The sequence below is a fragment of the Nilaparvata lugens genome, chromosome 3 (genome assembly GCF_014356525.2).
Source record: "Nilaparvata lugens isolate BPH chromosome 3, ASM1435652v1, whole genome shotgun sequence".
In the NCBI taxonomy this organism is placed as follows: Eukaryota; Metazoa; Arthropoda; class Insecta; order Hemiptera; family Delphacidae; genus Nilaparvata; species Nilaparvata lugens.
This window is the reverse complement of record NC_052506.1, coordinates 34,011,660-34,025,228: the sequence shown is the minus strand read 5'-3', so window position 1 is coordinate 34,025,228 and position 13,569 is coordinate 34,011,660. Positions and strand designations below refer to the sequence as shown.

Here is a 13,569-nt window from a genome sequence, read left to right as displayed (position 1 = left end):
TTTTAACCACGATGGTACATATGGGCCTAAGATAACAATAATAAAACATGGACCATACTTGAAACTAGAGTATTCATTTACATTTCAATAAAACTACCAACATTCATGTTAGGTATTTATTTGTAAATCGTCACAAACATTCATGCATGCAAATAAATCACAATATGGTAAAGATAAATAATTTACAAGAATTATATAAAATGCTTCAATCTAGTGTTATTTCCAACAAAAACTGTTTAAAATGCAATTCCAAAAATAATTTGGATTGTATGAATTTCAAGGTTTTTATGTAATGTGTAATACTTGAACATGAAATAAGACCTAGTTTTACAACGGTCTGCTAGGTAATACTTTATTTCTGAAATAAAAACTAATTGGAGTATATTACATAATGAAAAAGGCACTGTAGAAACTTTTTATGAACAATCTAGACAGCTTCAAACCATAAATTGCCATAAAATTTCAGTCAAGAATGCATTTTCATAAAAATCAATTTTATTTCCGACTTAGGAAAAACCTTGAAGGATAATTTGTTAAAAATATTACACTGGGAAAAGTATGAATGCTTTACTGAAAGTATATTCATATGGTGTATTCAGAAATGTTTTCAGGTCTTACAATAATAATTAGACAATAATATTACTCTTACAAAATATTATCTATTTACAATAACTACAAATAGTGTCTATCTCGGTTGGAATGATGTTATAGAAAGGCTAAAAAAATGAATCCCAAGACTTTGAATTGTAAGTATTTCAAAATACTTGTGGGATCAAACAGTAATGTTCACCAGGCTTGAAAATACGTTGATGATATAATTTCTACTGGAGCTTTAACGAGTTAATTCACACAGGAATTGTATAATAATTATTGATAGACTAAGCATTTGTAACAATAACATTGTTATGAAAATACATCATATATAAAATTAGAAGGTATACTTCTTTAGTCAAGGCACTTCTTCGATTGCAAGCAATCAGTGTTAGAAAAATTAACAATATTAAACGGGAAATAGTAACAAGAGCATATACTAGTTGAAAATCAAACCCTTGAAAGTTCAACTTGATGGACAACATTCAATTTATTCAAAAGAAAATCAATATTCCATTTTATGGAGTATTTGTAAAACCGACTGGAAAACCTCTTGATTGAAATTTAATTCAGATCAAGTTATATCTGGGGTTTCACGACAGCAGTTAATGACAGATGAATGCGATTGTTGATTGCTCATTCGCTATTATTTGTTCATTGAATCATTCGAGTCTTCGAACTATTAATTTTTGAATCAAGAATTCTACTTTCTAACACATAAAGCGAGATGTTGCATCAATTTCCAACAGATAATCCAATAGCTGCCCACGAAGTTTCGTCGTCTTCTCGAATTTTGATCCCAATTCTGTAAACAGAATTCATTTTTAAGTTCAAACAAAATATTAAACTACAGTAGCTATTTCATCGTGTATTTGAGTGGAAAAAATCAATTTTTAATACTGAGTGATTGTATTTATATAGTGATTTGTATCTATATTGTATTTAAATTTGAATTAAATAGAATACTACTCTTTACACTGAGTTAATATATTGCTACAATGTGAATGTGAATAAAGTTACTGCTTGTGAGAATGAATGAAAAATAATTTGAAGGATACAATTCAATATTCACTATATAGGCTTATAGAATAAAAATCACAGCAACAAATTGCCGTAAAATGATAAGAGTAAGAGAAAATAGTTTTATAGCATTATAATTGGAATGTCATCATTAAGGCTACTATCAACAGTTTATTGTTCATTATTCATTGATAAGAGTAGAAAAATACTAGAATGGAATAGTTATCTCCTAAAATCATGATTTTATCAAATTATAAATATTTCAAATTAATTTTAATAAATGTATACAACTGATAGGAATTTAATTGAAATACAGGAGAGTACGACACAAATAAGCAGAGATGAAGTTTATGAAAAGTGATCATTTACTTACAAACACAACTCGTATTTAGAATCACATATGAATGGTTGCAGCGGTGTATCGCGCTTCACCTCTTCTCCATCTCCATTGACTTGGTCGGTACTGTGAAAAATAAACACATAAAAGCCATTGCATTATGACAATTTGTAGACAGAAATCTAGAAATTCACAAGTGGTTAGATTGAATTATTATTAGTAGTATGCAATACAAGAATGCATACTCCAAGAATGAAGACTTAATGGAAGCTGCGAGAGCAGTTCATGCTGTACTACCAACTCGCCAGAGTAGAGTACTAAATACGGATGAGGTGACACAAACTAACAACAATTTAGAGTGTTGGCTGTATGGAGAGAGTGGACATATACAATTATGGTGTCCGCAACAAAAACGTGAAAATCGATGTTGGAACTGTGGAAAAGTAGGACATTCGAAGAGATACTGTAAATTTGTACCGACGAAAAATAAGTCAGTGGCAAAATCACCAAACAACACTGAACAGAAGGAAAACTAAATTCAGCTGACATTGGGAGGCGAATGTCAGCTGCTACCAATGAGACCTCAGAAGCAATTGGTAGTGTTACTATGATTAAAAGGAATGGGAACAGCTTACACACGAATGGGACAATTGAAGGAAAAGAGTGTTTGGTAACAATTGACACAGGAGCAACATCATCAATCATACGTCCAGATTTAATTGATTGTTCAAAAATTAAACAGATAGAAAGAAAATTTGTTCTTCAAACTGCTTCTGGAGAAAACGTCCCTGTACATGGAAAAGCTGACATTGTCTTATATCTTGGTCGAAAGAGAATAAGAGCTACCGTTTTCGTTGCATCAATAATGGATGATTTCATTTTAGGCCTAGATCTTATGAGAGAGTATAAATTTGTAATTGATATCTCCAGGAATGTTATTAAATTTGATAATGAATATTTGTGTAATAGAGTGAATATTGAGAGGGTAGTATTGTAGTTGTTTGTGTGTATCTTATATTATTTTTCAGGTTTTTGAACTGGAATGAACTTTGATTTTTACTGTTTGTTGAACCCTGCGTTTTTAGTGTGAGAATTGACTCTGTCTTGTTTGAATTTGCTAACTTGTTGCTTAGTTGTCGAAATTAAAGCAATTTTCGTGCATTTTTCAAATGCAGTTTCAATTTCTTGTCGAAAAAGCTACTGTATTTGGGAATTGTACGACCATTGACCTTTTTGCAGCTTTGGCTTTTCCACTGGAAGTTATGCTCAACGCTCGTGGAGGGGGAATAATTTTCAGTGAAAAGGCCACAGTTGGTATTGAGACGCGAACGAAAAATCATGTAACGGTGTGCGAGCCTCGGTCCTCTGAATGGGCCCATTTCCCATTCAGAGGGACAAATTGTTAAGTTTTCAGTTATCAGTAATTTTTATCTAGTTGAATAGGAAACCAAATTTTATAGAGTTAGTAGGAGTAGAATCAGGAAATTATTTGTGCGTGTGAGTTCAAGTATAGTGAGTTTTATTAAAGCGTATGTGAGTGTTTCTGAAGAGTCCAAGTTTGAATATTGTTAAGATGGTGAGTGCCGAACTTTTGTTGTTTTTCTTATTAAGCTCATAATTTAATTTCATAGAATGACCGAGGCCCAAATTTAAATGCAGCAAGTTAGCAGGTTCCCAAAATGTATAGATTAAAAATTGAGTATGTCTTCTTGACCTGAATCGATGGCTGAATAACTTTGTTCTGTTTGAAAATTTAACATGTTACCTGACTTTTATTAATTCGTTCTATATATTTAGAGTTCAATAAACCTGAGGTCAAATTTTAAAAGTATTTTCAATGAAGTTCCTGGCTCGTAGTTACTATAGTTGCTAGAATAGGTGACAATTAGTTAATGATGATAATCGGTGCATTTGAATGAACGAATCCACTAAAAGCTCCCAACCAATCAAGGATTCAACTAGAGATTTGATAGCATAACTTTAGCAAATATTATAGAAAAGAAGAAACAACCCCCCTCCGTTTACATTTGCATTTAAATCATCACTAGGGAAACAAAACAATAGAACAGAAAGTTTGTAGCAAAATAAGACTGTTTACAATAGAAGAGGAACTTATACCACCTTTTTCAGAAGTACTGGTCATGACAAAACCTGAAAAAATGTTGGAAAATGAGACAAACCTAATTGAGCCTAACCAGAGCATGTATAATAGGGTATAGAGGGTTGTTGACTGGACACTCAATTATTGGAAAAACTGAAACAATTCGCGTTCTCATTGCAAATGTTACTGAAGAACCGAAAGTGATAGAGAAAGGTAAGGCAGTGGCAAATTGTAATGATGTTGAAGTACTTGGAGAAAACAATAATAACAAAAGATTTAAGAAAAGTTCCAATGAAGTTGAAAGGTGTATTAATCAATTACTGAATGATGGAGAACAATATATGACAGATGAAAATCGACAGTCAGCTCAACAAATGTTAAGAAAGAATATAGACATTTTTGCTTTTGAAGATGAAGATATGGGTTATACCAACCTCACATATCACAGAATTGATACTGGAGATGCTCATCCAATAAAACAACGACCTAGAGGAGTACCATTCGCAAAAAGACAAGAAGTAGGTGATATGTTGCAAAAGATGAAGGAACAGAATGTTATTGAAGAATCACACAGCCCTTGGTCATCACCAGTAGTTTTGGTTAAGAAAAAAGATGGCAGTATGAGATTCTGTGTAGACTACAGAAAATTGAATGAAGTTACAAAGAAAGATAGTTACCCACTCCCTCGAATTAATGACAGTTTAGATTCACTTTCCGGTTCCAAGTGGTTTTCTACACTTGATCTGAAAAGCGGGTATTGGCAGGTGGCATTACATCCTAATGATAAAGAGAAGACAGCATTTTCAACAGGGGAAGGTTTATGGCAGTTCAATGTCATGCCATTTGGTCTTACTAATGCACCAGCAACATTTGAGAGATTAATGGATATGGTGCTTCGTGGTCTGTCTTGGGAAGTATGCTTAGTCTATCTTGATGATATTATTAAAAGACATTTGAAGAGCATCTGGATAACTTGGAAAAGGTATTTTCTAGACTAAAAACAGCTAACTCCAAAGAAGTGTAACCTGTTTAGAACTGAAGTAAAATATCTAGGTCATATAGTCTCAAGAGAAGGCTTAGCTACTGACCCAGAAAAATTAAGTGCTGTTCAAAATTGGCCAATTCCAAAAAATAAGTCTGAACTGAGAAGTTTTCTAGGATTGTGTACATATTACAGACGTTTTGTTCCCAACTATCATGATTTATCAAAACCTCTTACAGAATTGACTGAAGAAAAACGACAGTTTAATTGGACGGATAGAGTTTTAGAGTGTTTCAATAAATTGAAGAGTAATTTATGCTCAGCTTCAATTTTATCATATATCCCATACCTGAAGGTACATTTGTAGTGGACACAGATGCTAGTAACAACGGTATTGGAGGAGTTTTATCACAAATTCAAAACAAGGAGGAGAAAGTGATTGGTTACTTTAGTAAAACCTTCAACAAAGCAGAAAGAGATTATTGTGCCACAAGAAAATAATTATTGGCCTTAGTAGCAAGTTTAGAACATTTTCATAAATATCTCTATGGTCAAGGGTTTATAGTAAGAACAGATCATTATGCTGTACTGTTTCGGAAAAAGGAATCGGCAGATGGTCTTTCTATGGTTCTACAAAAAGTCATACCCGATAGAAGGGTACCAGAAGTCTTAGAAGAGATTCATGGTGGCGCTTCTGGTGGTCATTTTGGAACTAATAAGATGCTGGAGAAGATACGGCAGCGCTTCTATTGGGTCAATTCTAGAGCAGATATAGAGTTGTGGTGTCGGCGCTGTGATACATGTGCTGCAAGTAAAGGACCAGGAAAAAGGTTCAAAGGAAAGATGCAAAGATATGATGTGGGATCCCCTTTTGAAAGAATTGCTGTGGATATAGCCGGTCCGTTTCCAGTGACTACTAAAGGTAATAAATATCTGTTGGTGATTATTGATTACTTCACAAAGTGGCCAGAAGTATACCCCATTGCAAATCAAGAGGCCCAAACCGTTGCCAGAATGATAATAGATAATTGGATAAGTCGATTTGGAGTGCGAGCCATTAGAATTACATAGTGATCAAGGCAGAAATTTTGAATCAAATGTTTTTCAAGAAGTTTGCAAATTGCTAGGGATAAAAAAACACATACAACCCCACTTCATCCACAATCTAATGGAATGGTAGAGCGTCATAATAAGACAATAGGAGAGTTTCTACGAAAATCAGTTTAATCAGATAAGAAAAATTGGGATATGAAACTTCCTTTATTTTTACTGGCTTACCGCTCAGCCGTACACCGAGCAACTGGTTGAAGTCCAGCAGAAATGCTTTATGGAAGGGAGATTCGACTCCCTGGAGATTTAATGTTTGGTAGACCACCAGATCAAAAAAAAAAAAAAAAAAAAAAAAAATCGGATGGAATACATTGCTGATTTGGAAAATCATCTTTCAACAATTCATGAAATCGCCAGAAAACATCTAAATTTGTACAGTACTAAACTAAAAATAAAGTATGATTTGGCAGCATCAGAAACAAAACTTGAAGAAGGGAAACTAGTTTGGCTATATAACACAAAGCGAATTAGAGGAATTTGCTCAAAATTAGAAAGAGCATGGGAAGGCCCATACTACATTGTGAAGAGAATAAATGATGTAGTGTACAGGATTAGGAAAACTGGATGGACCTAAAGTTGTACACATTAATCGTCTAGCATCTTATCAAGGAAATCTGGATATTGGAGACCAACATCCTTAAGAGGGGGATAGTGATGTAGGCAAGGCCTGCATGGACACTAATCATGTGGACCCGGTTGCCAGGGTGATTGTTTTTGGTAACGAACTGTTGATGAGAAAATAACTAGTTGAGTTTTAAGTTGGATTTTGATGAGAGATGTTCAAATATGTTTTATTTTATTTTGGTCTTGCTTAATATGTAAACTTTTAATAAATAAAGTGACAATTAAAAAGCACATCTACAACAGTATAATAAAAACGTACATTTTAAATGTATGTTTGTTAGGTAACTTACCCTGATGAGCAGCTGTCCAGAGGTGCTGTGGGGATTGGCATAGGCATAAGCCAAGAAGCAGCCGACTGCTGCCAGACCTAGCACTAGCAGCATCACACTCATAATGCCCGACAGGCCAATCGGCACATTCGTCTTTTTACTGTGCGGTTCGGCTGCAAAATAACCACAAAACAAAACTCAATAGGAGTATGCTAGTATTGCATTGAATAAATAATGGCTTTGAAGAAAAAAAGAGTTTAATAACTAATAATCACAACGGAGTCGCTCAGTGACAATTTCAACTGGTTATAATTATTAATTTGAATTTTATCAATATCGCGTTCCACAATCAACCGCAGGATATGCACTTTTCATTCGATACAATTCAATTATTTTTTATTCCTTCAAGTATTTACAGTGAAACATGAAAAACTCAATATTACGGAATTTCTCCACAAAGACTAAACGTCTGCGTGTGGAGGAGAGTTCCATAGACAACACAAGCAGTCACAACATAAAATAATATTATAATAACTTAAATAAGGATTGATTTTATTTCTTGTGTAGGCCAAGAAATCCCAGGTAATGAAGAAGGCTGTGAGTTCGCTTCTTGCAATGCTGTATTCATTTTAAAATGTAATGAATTGATAGAGAGGAAAAAATCAATATGATAAATGTTTTGATAGTTCTGGCTTTCTCATAGTTGTTATCGGATATAACGTGAGCGGAGCAGAGCTTCAGCTGCCTCCCAGCCAATGTGATACAGCCACCTATCCACACCCCTTCTGTACACGGCTAGACTATACACCTCCGCCTCTCTTATTTCATTCGGCAAGTTTCTATATAAAATGTGAGCCAGGTAAAAAGAATTTGACTGCTCTGTGTAATATCATAATTGTAGTTGGTCCTGTGACGAGTTTCATACCGGAAATTTAAATTTGTTTTGATGAAGATCTGTCTGATATTTAGAACTGGGAATTCTGAAAAAAGCAAGCTAGTCGGATATCTATGGTCTTTTTTAATGTAGTGGATATTGCAAAATTCCAAGTAAATGATTATTTAATTAACAATTAAAATGTTGCGCTCTCTATGGGACACTATATTTATTTATTTATTACAACATTACAAAAAGTAACATTACTCTATGGAAGCTCTTTCGACCATGACCGCATAAATATTATGAATTGCACATGATACTGAATGAAGAAATACAGTATTAATGCCATATTACTATATTCTTTCAAAAAACAATATTATATTTTAAAATAAAACTTGTTGCATCAAGCAATGCTAAAACTTTGATGTCAATCTAACTATAGAAGCTTTTATTTTTATAAGTATTCGCTGTGAGCATCTACTAATCTGTCCTCTTTTGTATAGCTAATAGCTATTGGCAGCTAATGAGGAAATCACTTTAGACAAAGAACAGATGGAAGAGTAAACGGCAGCCTGCAGACGTTTAGATAAAAGAGTCGATAACGGGCAACATAAATAGTATGAAAGGCCATTCTACAACAACTATAATAGGCCACACTAATAGACAAGAGATATCCATGAATAACAATCAACAAGTTCCAGATCAACTCAATTTGGAATTAAATCTTCAATTAAAATCCAATTTTGACTTTAACTCTTCAAAAAACGAATTTTTGACTTCAATTTACAAATGCTAATTTGAAACTAAATTAGGAAATTCAAGAAGTTTTGGGCAATAGCCTGATTTTTCTTTTCCGATCATTGTATTGTTTATAACCAAATAAATAAATAAATAGTCAACGGAAACTACAGATTACAAACGAAAAAAGCCGAAGTTCGACTATAAGCCCCGAACCAAATGGGCTGAATCCACTGCAATTCTACTCTATAGGTCATATACATCGTTTCTTTGTCTCATAGGAGATTGGATGAGAATTTAGCACATCAAGCATAGGCTATACAGTGATAGGATCATTGACATAAACTAACATCAGAACATAACAATATTCTTATGGTTTCCATCAGCAACCAGGTGACGGATAGTTATATTGAAGACGCAATAATTGATACTCAACTTCCAGCCAACCTATACAATTATTCAGTACCTACACTGAGTTTTTGCCACTTCAATTCAAATCGAGTTGAGATAAATAAAAATATCAGTATCATCTTATTGCTGCATAAAATGTTTCAATTTATGAGAGCGAGCCACTTTCAAATGAAAGACAAGAGAGCTACGGCATTTGAAAATGGTTTTCATGAGTTGAAACACGTTATGCACCAATAAAATATAAAAGGGTCTGGATAATATTTTTAATTTATTTCAACTTATGAATTTGAATTGAAGCGGCAAAAAATACTTAAAAAAACACACAGAAATAGTTTACCTATGGTGGAAGAGAGAATAGAATTGAAAAGCTGCCTTTATTTTTACCTAGGAGGGCGGAGTACAAAGAGAAACCCTCCAATACAAAGCTGAATAGTTCAAGATTAACGAATCAAACTGAGAAAAAAATATATACATTATTACTGCCTTGTTTAGGTTGGCAGGAATTTGATGGTGGATTCTATGGTGGAGCAGGCAAACCACTGCTAATGACCAGTATCTGAAGATTATTATTAGGATGGGTTACCTATGTGCTGCACAGTGATGGCGTCGACGTCGGCGTGGTGGGCGAAGGGAGGGGGTGGCGTGTTGACACAGCTGGTGGTGTGCACCTTGTCGCACTCGTGGTCCAACCACTGCTGGCGCAGGCGGTCCAGGCCGGTCGAGCATCGGTTCACTGACGGGCACCAGTTGCACTGAACAACACAAATCATGACCGGTTCAACTGTGACTGCTCAAATCATAGCCAACTCTAATAATGTCATGCTCAACTGTTAACTCACGTTTACAATCAGCTGCCATTTCAGAACCAGAATGTGAAGGTGGGTCCAGACTTATGCGACAAAAACACGTTCATTTCACTTCTCATCAGCTGATGTTCAGCTTATTAAACGCCCAGCGATGTCCATGTATTTGTATAAATGCTCACGACAATGAATTGAATATGATATCTGTATTTGTACAGATACAGATATGATAAGCATAGCATCAGCTGATGAAAAGTGAAAAGTACGTGTTCGTGGCGCATGAGTCTGGGCCATATGAATAAAGTTGAGCATTTGCTTATACTTCTAAAATAAGAAGCATTTGCTTCATTTTCTATGAATAAACGTGAGCAAAACCTTTTGCTCATGCTCATCAAAAAAATAGTTTGAGCATTTGCTCAAAAGTAAAAGCTTTTGCTCAAAATTGTATGAAGCATTTGCTCAACTTTTGAAGCAAATGCTTCAAAAAAGGTGAGTCTAGTCTAGAGCAGCTTATCACCTTTTGCTCATAGTAAAATGGCTTAACTAATTCGTATGAGGAAGAGAAAACTATATACCAGACACGATAACAACCAATAGTTGAGAACTATAAAACTCTTTTTAAATTCAACCATGATATATATCACCATTATCCCTACAAAAGAATAAATACAAAAGATGGCTGATATAAAGATAGCCATCACAAAATAGGAAATAGGCATTTAAGAAGATGAGAGTGTGGACGATTAGAAGAAGGCTATTGATATTATAAGAATATGCTGAAGATTATTATAGAGATGACATTTTTCACGCTATTATTTCAAAATTCTAAACTCAACTAACCTAATACTCTATTCATAAATAGAAAACGGAGCAGACGATGCAAACACAAGCGGTGCACCCTATTTGCATATTTAGCGCTTCCGTGAGCTATAAAAACAAACTAAGACTACAAAAGCGAATCAGCTGATGAAAAATCTCTAAAATACGTGAGCATTTGCTCCAGAGTTCAGGAGCATAAGGTAAGAGTAAAAGGTAAAGCTTATTCATATAAAAATGAGCAAATGCTTTTGCTTCTACCTTTTGCTCATGAGCAAAACCTTATGCTCCATGCTCTTGCTCATGAGCATTTGCTCTGGTTTTATTCATATGGGCCTCTGTACGCTCCTTTATGCATTTCAACATATCTTGGACTTCTCACTCGCTTTCCATTCCTTTCAACTCGGGTTGACAAGTAGTGAGATTCACATTATCAAGTAAGAATCTAGATTAACATTGGTCTGTTATTTGACAATGGAGATAGCTCCATCCTTTTCCAAGTCTGCAATGTTATCAAATTGTGTGTTGACTAAGAAGAAATATAATGAACTAACATAATATTTCATCTAAATTATGAAAATTAATTATTGAATCACGAGAAAAAATATTTGTTGATGAATAAAATATATTTGAGAAAGAATTGATCATTATTAACAAGAATCAAAAACTAATATTATGAACGAATAACTTTAATCTGAGCTATCTACTATAGAAAGCGGTGGTCACAGAGGATTTGCAACTCTGCCCTCTGCCGTCCTATCATTTGACTTAAGACGTTATCACTGACTTAAGAACGTGGATCCCACTATAGTTAGGCGACGTTGCCATTCTCCCTAAGCTGGGGCATCCTATTAGAGGTGGCTGCATTCAAAAATAAGTTTTGTTTTTGCAAATAAAGTAATCACTGAAACATTATGGACTAGAGTTTACTATGAAATGTTTAAGGATTATTTTTATAATCCTTAAGTAAATGTACACTTTGAGTGATACACTTCGTTGTGACGTTACTTTTTATAAATAAGTTCATTAAATGATAGTTTCAATTATTTATACAACTCTAAACCAATATTAGGTTCCGCTATTCAAATATCAATTGAAAAACTCAACAAACCTTTCTGGTATCATAATCTTTCGATGTTCCACTATTCTCTTGATTATTGTTGGCCTGTAAGCACGAGTCGCAGTCTTTCAGATCCAAACAGGTTGGCAGAGCTGACAGGTAGATGACCGTCCAGTTCTTGATGTCCTCCTTGTTGAAATGTACGTGATGGTACTCATAGATTGTTTTTCTTTTGACAACTGCAATGAAAAAATAACATATCATATTACACTGAAACATTAATAGCATACAGTGCAATGTTTTCTCCGATTACATCTTGAACAAATTAGAAACATTTTTAAACTGGTATGGTATTGAATAATAAAATCTCCAAAAGAAGTACTACTTCTTATTACAGTAATCGCAAGTACAGAATTGAACATCAGTAATGAATGAATACATAGAAATATAAATATACCTAGAAAATTTTATTCATGTACTGATAGTGTTTCTAGTTAATTGCTAGAATGAAAGCAATGAGGTTTTTCAAGTACAGGACCAACAATAATAAAATTTGAACTTTATTCTTGATGAGAAGCAGTGGTCGTTATTATGAAACTGGGATGTTTCTATTTACACATCTAGTGTCTAAGCAGCTTATTCCGGCAATACAGTAAACCTCCTGCTATTTCAATTATTATGAATATATAACAATCTTATAAAGAAATTGACTTTTGACAATATTACCATTCAAAACTATTAAACATGATTCAACCATTCAATAATGCAATAATTCCTCCCAATAATTATTTGAGGCTTTATTGGATAAGAAATATTTCCAAGGCTGACATAAATTGATGTCAGTAACAAAATGCAAGTGAAATTAAATTTTTATACCATTTTAGCATCAATTTTGGTTTGTGATTTTTGGTTGAATAGTTTGATTGAAAATTGAAATGGTTTGTGGTTCTTGTGGAACGAAACAATAACTCCATGGGAAAGACGTTTCGACTATTGATAGATTTCAATTGGTGAACGAAGCCGGTTTGAACTTACGAGTACAGTATGTCTCTTATAACAACCAGTATTTCTGCCTTGTGTTGTCAATCATCGAGCTCAAAATAAGATGTTACTTTACATCAATGTTATCAATAAATAAAAATATAAATGAATACAGATATAAAGAGATAAATTAATAAACTAACTCATGAATACGAAATAGCCATACAATAATCAGAGTGCGAAAGAGTAAGCATTTTCAATAGGTAGGGCACTTACAGAATATATTTCTATCGATGATATAAGCATCAGCTAGTCCAACCTTAACAGGATGCTGGTCGTCTTTTATTTGTTCAACAGAAGTTGGTATCTCTTTATACACAAAAACAATGTCACCATTCTTATGCAGCGTCATTTGAAACGAGAATTTGCCAAAATCTGGCGAGTCTTTGAGCATCACATTTTCCCATAGCACTGTGAATGCAGATCCTGTGGAAAAGGATAACAGTAGGTTAATAATGTAAAGGATGTAATAAAGCATAATACCGGTATCTAGTTATTTCATTTGCGTAGAAAACAACACAAGATAATTTGAAATAGAATTTTAGAAGGTAGACAAATAACTCAAGTGTTGTATTGTTTTTATTATTAAGTTCAGAGTTTATTAATGTAAATTGTCTGATAAGTGATTTGTCCATAAAAATATGAATAAGAAAAAAATTAATTCTATAAAACGAAAAATAACTATCAGTAGCAGTACAATAAAATTGAACAATTTTGATTTCTGAATAAGGGTTTAAAACCTATTATACAGAGTTAATATAAGTAAAAATAATTGGAAATATAGTTAGA

General features: G+C 33.7%; 1 protein-coding gene across 2 annotated transcripts in view; it reads right to left on the bottom strand.

Moving 5' to 3' along the window:
- Nucleotides 1-102: 102 nt before the first annotated feature.
- Nucleotides 103-13,569, bottom strand: part of LOC111047909 (plexin domain-containing protein 1) — a 47,341-nt gene continuing 33,874 nt past the window's right edge. For both annotated transcript variants that reach the window (XM_039423585.1, XM_039423584.1), the window contains exons 7-12: nt 12,997-13,206; nt 11,791-11,978; nt 9,644-9,812; nt 7,056-7,207; nt 1,985-2,074; nt 103-1,396 (exon numbers count right to left, since the gene is read on the bottom strand). In XM_039423585.1, the coding sequence (XP_039279519.1) occupies nt 2,006-2,074; nt 7,056-7,207; nt 9,644-9,812; nt 11,791-11,978; nt 12,997-13,206 (788 nt within the window). In that variant the 3' untranslated portion in view covers nt 103-1,396; nt 1,985-2,005. The remainder of the gene's footprint in view (nt 1,397-1,984; nt 2,075-7,055; nt 7,208-9,643; nt 9,813-11,790; nt 11,979-12,996; nt 13,207-13,569) is intronic.